The 9,693-nt window shown below is 33.3% G+C and overlaps 2 protein-coding genes across 2 annotated transcripts; both read right to left on the minus strand.

Annotated features, from left to right (window-relative positions):
• Positions 1-1,191: 1,191 nt before the first annotated feature.
• Positions 1,192-1,963, minus strand: LOC121743519 (putative phytosulfokines 6). The gene is made up of 3 exons (XM_042136830.1): positions 1,730-1,963; positions 1,581-1,633; positions 1,192-1,499 (listed from the first exon to the last, which is right to left on the minus strand). Exons 1-3 carry the CDS (start codon positions 1,824-1,826, stop codon positions 1,389-1,391), a joined length of 261 nt encoding a protein of 86 aa, XP_041992764.1. The 5' UTR covers positions 1,827-1,963; the 3' UTR covers positions 1,192-1,388.
• Positions 1,964-7,198: 5,235 nt separating this feature from the next.
• Positions 7,199-8,892, minus strand: LOC121745173 (arogenate dehydratase 1-like). Its single transcript, XM_042138977.1, has one exon. The coding sequence runs from the start codon at positions 8,683-8,685 to the stop codon at positions 7,414-7,416; it is 1,272 nt and encodes a 423-aa protein (XP_041994911.1). The 5' UTR covers positions 8,686-8,892; the 3' UTR covers positions 7,199-7,413.
• Positions 8,893-9,693: the final 801 nt, after the last annotated feature.

Raw genomic sequence — 9,693 nt, forward strand, 5'->3', positions numbered from 1 at the left:
TTGTATGGCTGAAAACAATTCATTTTGGGCCGTTTCCGAACCTATTGGGCCCAATATAACTTGTTCATCTTATAACACAACAAATTTGGTACTATATGGAGTAACAATTATTTCTAGGCCCATCAATTTGGAATCAAGTATTGGGTAATACCCGACCCAATTCGATACTCAATGGGTATTCGCACCAGGTAATCGGAATGTCGGATGTGAGTACGCGCAATGTCGGGTGCGGGTAGGAGTTTTGTGGATTTTGGGTGCAGGCACACGTAATGTCGGGTGTAAGTACCCCGCGTTTAGTAGCGATAGTGATTTTATGCGTTTTTTTTAAAAAGCTCAATCTATCCGAAATGCAGAAATGTTACTACTGATTACATATTTCAAACGTTTTAGCTAAATAAAAATGTATTTTTTGATAAGCTTAACAGGTTAGGAAATTATACGGAGTAGTAAGTAATTGTTACTAATTAAGTACCACTGATGCATTGAACAAATTCATTTTGTATTATAACAATTTTAATTTGTGCAATTCTTCCTAAACAAAACAGTATTCTATAGTTGAAAAGTGAAATGAAATGTGGAGCACACATAAATTTAGAAACTTTAGTAGTATTTGATAAAGAATTGCATTATCGTTTGCCATATTCAGCTTTGGTTCAGAATGTTAGGTAATCTGTTGCCCATTCAAATCAGTGCATGTTTTGTCATTTTATAAAAAGAATTATATCCGATTTTATCTCATCGTTTGACTATTACATTCCAATTTTAGGACGAATTTTTTTTAAAAAAAAACGATTTTTCAGTTTTGGCTTGAAAATATTCCCTCAATTGCCCCAAAAAATATCTCCCGGAGCTTCAAGAATATTTTATATATAAAACTTTAGAACGATGGGATAAAATCGAATATTTCATTTTGGTTCATAAGTTATTGTAGGCTGAGCCCTACAAACTTTCCTTTCCAATCAAGATGGTAAAATATCAGAATGATTAATGCATAAAAGCTCTGGAAAATAGAAGCATTTCATAAGTTTTCTACACAATAATTTAAGCTATTTTTTATATATAGTGGCAATGCTAATTTACATTGTAAGAGCAACAATTAAGATTTGGAACATACAGAGAATTAAACTACTAAAATCTTCTTCAACTTTCCCAAACAATAGTACTAATAAAATAAGTGAAAATTAAAGATCCTGAAATCAACACACATTATATACTAGTAAGAAGTAAATAACTCACATGTCTGAAAATTTGCCAGTGCTCTGAGAGCCCAGTTTTCACTTCTGATCAATAAAAGACAAAGAAAATAAAAAAAACATCATCTCAAGATTAAACTTTCTCTAAAACCAGCATAAATAACTATTTTATTTTAATTAATTTGTTGAATATTTTCAATTCTTCTGATTTTGGGTGTAGATGTAATCAAGATGAACATCTGCAAGAATCCTTCTGTTTAAGCACTCTTCATCTTCATTCCCACACTCCTCCATCCCCATCAGATTCTATCAGAAAAAATATATTAAAATCATATATCATATTTAAGAAAAAAAATCAAATATTGGTTTGAGGAGAGGAAAAATTACATGGAAAGATTCCGTCTGTCCATTTCCTGTAATAGATTTATTGATCTTGATTTCTGCATAAATGATACAAATATTTTCAACCCTATAGTACTAAAAGAAATTAAAAAAATGTGTATATATATAGAGAGAGAATTATATTGGTTTAATACCTTGGTTTGATGAGAGCTTTCTTGAAGAAGTGTGTGAGATTGTGATGAGGAAAACAAGAATGAGGAGAAGTGCAAGTGAATGGATCTTCTTCTTCATTGTTGAAAGAGAGAGAGAGGGGAGAAAGAGGGGTTATTGTTATTGTTGGGAGAGGTGAATAGAGCATATGCTTAGTATAAATACATAAAGGAATTGAAGTGGAGAGTGTAATAATACTATGTTTCTTTTACTTGCTTGGATATGTGAAAAACATGTCATATACATATATGTTGAGATCTCATTTCTTATCTCGTACTTTTAATTTGATAGTCATCTCGTCTCTTTAATATATGATTCAATTATTTGTTCCTTTTTTCTAAAGTCTTTTAAAGGATAAAATAATTTGTTCTTTTTTATTAAAGTCTTTTAAAGGATAAATAATTCATTTGTAACATGATTTTAGATAAGGTTCAAATCAATTATGGATATCTTTATTTCAAAAATTTACGTGTAGAAATCTGATGTGCGTTTTGACGGCACCCTCATTTCTTTTGAAGGTGGAAACTTCATTTTTTACTATAAGAAAATAATTTTTTTATTTAATATTATGTTGGGCTTGATGTAATTCGAATAAATTAGTTCGATATATAAAGTTATACTGATTTGAACAATTAATAAATAAATGAAATGGAAACTCAACATGATTCCACCGAATAAAATTAAGTATTGTCGTAACGCATCAATATAATTATATTTTTGTATATATGTTTGTCGTGTTGATGTGGTATAACATATACTAATAATCAATTGAAAAATAGTTTGGACCGAGCTGAAAATAAATAAATTCAAGAAATTAGTATTAAAATTTTAAAAAAATTATAAAAATAACAGTTCTTTGATCGAAAAAAAAATGTTTAGGAAGTTTCCTAGCTAGCAGCGCCCAAAACCACCATAAAAAATATTAAGAATAATTACTCGATTAAATGAACAAAATAAGATAATGAGAATATTTTCTCGATTTACTGAATGAACAAAATATGAAAATACTAATAAGTTATCAATCAGTTCACCAGTTTTCTTAGAAAAATAAAAACAAATCTGATTATAGATTATAGAATGCCGTGCAAAACAAAATTACAAATTGAATGGATAATAGTGTCACTGTTGAATTGGAATAAAATATGGGTAATATGTATATCTCTTTACACTCCCCACTATCATATGACGATATAATATGATAACGTTAATAATGAATTCAGAAAACAAAATTTATGGAATTGATAATATGACATTTGAATTACGGATTTATAAACCATTTGAGTCTTCATATTCATAATATTTATCAATTTGGATACATTTAACGCTTATTCAATCATATCATCAAACACGTTACATGCAAACATCTCAATAATATTAATTCAAGGTATTTACAATTGAGTTTTAAAGTTGTGAAACAAAACTAAATTTCTCCCAAAGTTTACTAATTTTTACAATTTGACCAAAAAAAAAAGTAAAATTGATGGAATTACAGGTGGTGATATAATAGTCGTTTAAATAAAGAGATTGGAATAAAACTTTAGCTTTGTGGTCCAGAAAAAAGGTTATAACATAGTCCAAAAATATATGTTGACAGCTTCAATAATTAGTCAACCTTTCCTCGACATTTTTGACAACTGTTTCCCATCACTCTCATTATCATTAATATTCTTTTCATTTCTCTTTTTTTTTCTTTACCAATAAAGATCGATTCATTTAGTAGTGATTTATCTAAATATTTAATTCACTTATAATTTTTTGTATCACTACTCTATACCTTTTATTAAAGTCATATCACCTTCTCATCCTATATCAAATCACCTTTTATTCAACATTAAATAAGACTATTAATTTATTATTACGTTAATTGAAATTCATAAAAGTATTTTTTTAAGTGAGCATTATTATGGCTTCATAGTTTTATTACAGAATAAATCTTTAATCATTGCTAGGCGATGGGACTTTGTGCATGTAAATATTAATTTATGAATGCAAATCTTATTGTATGAATGCATGTCATAATTGTCCTAAAACTTTTCAATTTCTTGATTTTCCAAGTCTAGATATATATATTTAAGATAAGCAAAACATTGCCCTACACATGTGTCTGTTCCCCCTTATTCCAACACTAAGAATAATGCTTTACAATTTTATTGTGTATGATTCACTGGAAGATTATTCTGATTGTGATAAGGATTTTTATCAGCAGATAAAATAACTAAATTTCTTTACTGATTTTGATGTTACTCTATATTTAAAGTTAAGGATTAATTTCTTTGTAATGACAAGAAAATTTGGAATATAATAAACAAGAAAAATACTACTGTATTTGGACTATTTCTGCAAAATGGAATTTACTGGGCCCAGTAATTTCAAAACTAAGCCCATCACTGCATTTGGGGCTTTGGGCCTTTTATAAGACTAAGAAACTGCAATTGGCCCAATCGTTTCAAAACTGAGCTTATCGTCCCTCCCCAACCCGTTGGCTATGCTTTGGACTTTATTATTAACAAAACAAATTATTTTTCCTTTATCAATACAATATTGGCCTTTTATCAAAAAAATCTATAGCATAATATTTGTATCACTTTTATATGTGACAATATAATATAAAATCTTTGTCACCTATATAAAATTCGAGATACAAACATTATCTTAATATTTAAATAGTTAACTTTGACAAAAATAGTTCACTTTTAATGTCTTAGAATTATTTAGTTGGTGTCGAAATATTAGTAGTTGAACTGGTTACCTACTATTTTTTGTAGTACTTATTTTGACCCTTCTTCGGGAAATCATCTAGAATTAGTAATGAAAAAGTAAAAGAATTGCCATAACACACCAACCACGATAGATATAGATGACTTGGTCTACGAGTAATAGTATTAAATTAAATACACTAGTTTCATTTATTCAAATAAATTATAAAGTATTTATTATTATAATATTTCTATTCGAATTAATACTAGTTTAATTTTTGAAACCTAGAATTTTGATATCTCACTTAGTTATTACATCTTTCCTTACACAAAATGTGATATCATGCTATGAAATTGACAAGCTTAGTTTGAATAGTTTCTATATTAAGAAATAAATTTGCAATTTTTCACATTGAAGAAATAAGCAATGAAATAACTAAGGTAAAAAGATAAGCAATGAATAGTTTCTATATTAATTAGCTCTCAATGTGTGCTTCCATAAATTTTTATATCTATTGCAACAATTCATTATGGTTATGGAGAAGCATATGGTTCTCTACATTATATCTAAATTAGGTATGGTTAGTAAAATAAATTCGGTCTTATTTTATGTCGCATTTCATTTGATAAAATCTTGACCTGCATGAAATGCAATATTGGTGATATCGTGCGAATATTATATTCATGAAATAGAGAAAACACAATTAATTAAAATATATTGATATTTAAAAATCTAAATTTAAAATTAATTTTATAAAATTAAATATAATATTGAAATAAAGAAACGAAGTGAAGAATGATAAAATGGAAGAAGAATGATAATTTTAAAATAATATCAGATTTAGTACAACACAATAATAATATCAGATTTAAAATGTTAAAAGTGTAAAAAGACCAAATTGTATAACACCCAAAAGGGCATTTTGGATTAAAAAAAAAGCTAAAAGGACCAATTTTGAAAGAAACCCTTAATTTAAGACTACTGGCAATATTTTTAAAGTCCAAAAATTATAGACAAAATAAACATACAGTACATGGACCATTTTTGTAATTCATTCTAAAAACAATAGTATATCACACTAAATACAAATCCATGAATAAAATGCAATACAATATTTGTTGGAGGCTAAATTATCAATAATTCAAGGTCTATTGTAGTGGGACCCTTCACTATGAACACTAATTTAGCATCTATTCACTAACTTAATTGCTGTTAATAATCATTGTATGGATCTATGTATAATTGATACTCCTATATTCAATTAGATTTTGTGTATTTTGAGGATCTATATTGATTTTTTTGATAATTGAATACTCCTTCATTTGTCATTTGATATCGTACATATATTAGTGAATCTTGTGTATAATTTAATATGCTAAGTTCGAAATAATCATGGATGTTGGACGCATTAAAAATTATACACGACTGCACAATATTTGATTTTATACATTGACAAGTGTTAAACGATATATAGCTATAAGAAACTGTTATAGATATCAATGTCACAATGGACTAAGAAAATGTAAAAATTCAAGAATCTATGTTTTTTAGTATAAAAGTTTTTTCAAACCTTATATTATGACAAACACATTAAATTACTAAGCTGTCATTATTAATTATAAACAAATAAAGATTTTATAAGCATTCAAAATTTGTACTAGTACACTGTACAGAATTTTATAATAGTAATAATTTATAAATATGATAAATTTATGCTTGTGCACAATAAAACATGCAATTGCACGCTATTTAAATCAATAAAAATATATACTAAAATTTAAAATAAGATTACTCTATACATGAATGTATATGTATTTATGCAATTTCATATGTATGATACATATTCACACACGAAACATGTGTTGGAGACATGATAACAAAAAAATTTAAAAATGGAAAATTCACATGAAATTATAAAAAATATCATTACTTGCCAACTATACTTTCTTGAATTTTTCTTGAATTTTTACGAGGTCGTTCGTTTGCCATGTTGATTTATAACTAAATGTCATAGGTAATAACAATTCTTTCCATTTTAGTCTGTTCATTAAAAACAACAACTTTCAAACTTATTTTAAAAAATCTTTACACTCATTTACATCTATTTATTTACCACTTATATCACTAATAAAGTAGACCTCATAATTCACCCACATTAATTTTTTTCTCTCTCTCTTACTTTACCATTTTTTTCTCTCTCTTACTTTACCACTTTTTTCTCTCCCTCTCTCTTACTTTGCCAAATCGAGCATTAAAACACGTGTCGTTTCAGATGTTTCTATTTTTAAAAAACGGAGAGAGTATGTGATAACCCGAATATCAACATATACTATAGTATATTAAAATAGAAAGAAAAAGAAAAAATAAATTACAAGAATAACCTTAACAACTCTTGAACTTCTTAAAAAAAGGTAGGTAGAGAGAGTGGACTCCACTTAGACGTCACCGCATAATTCCCACCGACATGCGTGAATTTCGTGGCGGACGTCCGCCATTGTGCGTGGCATGCACGGATACGGAATTCCGTCGAGGAATTCGCAGTTCAGCGGCGTTCCGCGGAACTGCGTGGGGAATTCCGTGCGAACGTCCGTCATTGCATTGATTCCCGCGGAATTCCCGTTTATTGCATTATTGTGGGAAGTCCGTCGGGAATTTCGCGGGGAATTCCGCCACTGTGCAGTGGTAAGTCCGTATGACGTGGCAGTGCAATGGGAAGTCCGTATGGCGTGGCAGGAGGTGTTTTAAGGAATTCCGCCAAGAGGTCCGCGCCACTGCTAATGCTCTCACGTTGATTTAATAAGACTAATTAAAGGGCCCGAAATTACATATTTACACACCCATATTTTCCTTTCCCTCTCAATGCAATTTGCGCTGCGCCTAAACACTTTCTTTCTCGGTATGTTGGTAATTTCGGTAAAATTAACAGTAAAAACAAGCAAATAAAAACGGAGAAGAAATGCACGAGAAAGTCCTATTCCACGGCGGCGGAGGAAGACGGCGACCACGGCGTCATGTCCATAGGGTAGCTTCCGAGCACTCTGAGGAAGGAGGTGAACTCCTGCACCTCCGCGAGTGCGTTCTGCGCCCTCACATCAGCCATTGACGCCTCGAAATCGACGTAGAAGATGTACTCGAAGTGCTTCGCCACGCCGCCGTTCGCGTCGTCGGCGAGGCGGATCGGGCGGTGGCGGTGCGGCCGCGACTCGATCTTCGTGAGGCTGATGTCGCGGAAGGCGAAAGCGGAGAGCACCTTGAACAGCACGCTCGTCCCCTCGTCGTGCGCGAACACGATGCTGGTTTTGAAAGGCCGATCGATCCGCGGAATAATCGGCTCTCGCGCCAGCATCACGAATCTGGTCACGTTGTTGTGGTCATCCTGGATTCCGTCGGCGAGGATCTGCATCCCGTAGAGCTCCGCCGCCCTCGCCGACGCAATCGCTGCCGTGTCGAGGAGTTTGTTCGCCGCGATGTACTCCGCGGCGCCGGCGGTGTCGTCGACAGCTTCGCGGATCACATTTAGCCCTAATTTGGTGAGCGATTGCTCGCATTGGGCGAGCGCCTGCGGGTGGCTGATCACGCGCGTGAGATACTCCTTCCTCACGCCGGGGAGCGTGAGGAGGCAGTGGTGGACGGGGAGCTGGACCTCGCCGACGATATGGAGGCGGTGGCGGAGGAGGAGGTCGTAATTGCGGTGGATCGAGCCGCCGAGGGAGTTCTCCACCGGCAGGACGGCGCGATCGGCGATCCAGAGCTCCACGGTTTGGAACGCCACCTCGAATTGGTCGCAGGGGATCGCTTCGCAGCCAGGGTACGCCTTCCCGGCGGCGGCTTCGCTGTACGCGCCGGGGACGCCTTGGTACGCCACGCGGAGCTTCTGGCCGTGCATCGGCGATGGCGATAGATCAGCGATGCTGAGCGCCTTCCGAATCGGCGTCGATTGCTGCTCGACGGGGACGAGATCGAGCGTGGCGTGGCCGTTGACGGCGGCGGCGTCGTCGGCGGTGTTCTGCTGCTGCGATTCAACTTTGCCGGCGAGTATAGAGCACGCGCTCTGCCACTCGTATCGGGTCCCGCTGGTGTGGCCCGACCCGAAGCTTTTGCCGGTGGTCTGATTCGTGCTGAAATTGATGCTGCACTGGATAGTCCGGTGACCCGACCCGATGATGGCGCGGGTCAGGGTCGTGCCCGTCTTCCAGATTAAGGAATTGAGGTCTACGCCGGCGGGGGAATTAAGGGACTGCATTTTGAAAATGAGAATACTTTTGGGGGGAATTGGAATTATAGCAAATTAGAACGGAAGAAAATGAGAAATGTTTTTTGTGTTTTTGAAGCTTGAGTTCTCTAACCAAGCTGAGAAAAATGGAGGTGGGGAAGGGGTTTATATATTGTTTTGGTTTTATCAAATTCCACAATTGGCCCCGCTCAATTTCTATATTTCTCTTTAACACCTTCTTATTTTTAATTAATTTTATGCTTTTACTATTTTTTCTTGAAAGTATTGACTTTGGTTTTTGGTTTTAATACTCCTAGCGTAGCTACAAAATTGAAATTTCTACTATTAATAATTTAATATACCACATTATTATTTCAAATATGATCATAAATATCAGCAATTTAACTACAAATATTCAATCAGTATTTACTACTATTATATAGTTCCACTATTTTACTTTTTTTTTATTTCAGCATATTGTATTACTCTCTAAATTTGAAAGGAAAAATCTACATTTCAGTTACGTATTTATGTCATTCTCATCCAATCTTATCTAACTACTTCTCAATTTCAAGGTCCAGACAAAACAAAAGAGGAAAAAATGAAAAAGAGAAAATGGAAAAAGAAGGAAAAGGCAATGGAAAAGGAGAGTGAAATCAAATGAAAAATTAAATTAAAAAAAAATGTGTCGCAACTTCGCCACATATGTATATTTGGCATGGTTAAACTGCAAGTGAGGTTCGATGATCTCCCTTGCAATGCTCCTACGTTGTGTCTCCTCAGTTTCGCCAGCATTCAGCGGTTCCACTGGGGATGGTCAAATTTCACGCCATTCCCGTTCAATTTCTCTATTTTACTTATATTCTTTTATATTTTTATTAGATTTTTTATAAAATGAAGATATAATAAAGTAAAAATAGATAAAAGTAAAGAAAATAAAATAAGAGATGAAATAAATTAAGAGCTAAAAAATGAGTTATTTTTTGCTAAAAAATGATTTCACTTATTTTGGCATATTGTATTACTTTCTAACTTTGA

The sequence above is a fragment of the Salvia splendens genome, chromosome 8 (genome assembly GCF_004379255.2).
Source record: "Salvia splendens isolate huo1 chromosome 8, SspV2, whole genome shotgun sequence".
NCBI classification, from domain to species: Eukaryota; Viridiplantae; Streptophyta; class Magnoliopsida; order Lamiales; family Lamiaceae; genus Salvia; species Salvia splendens.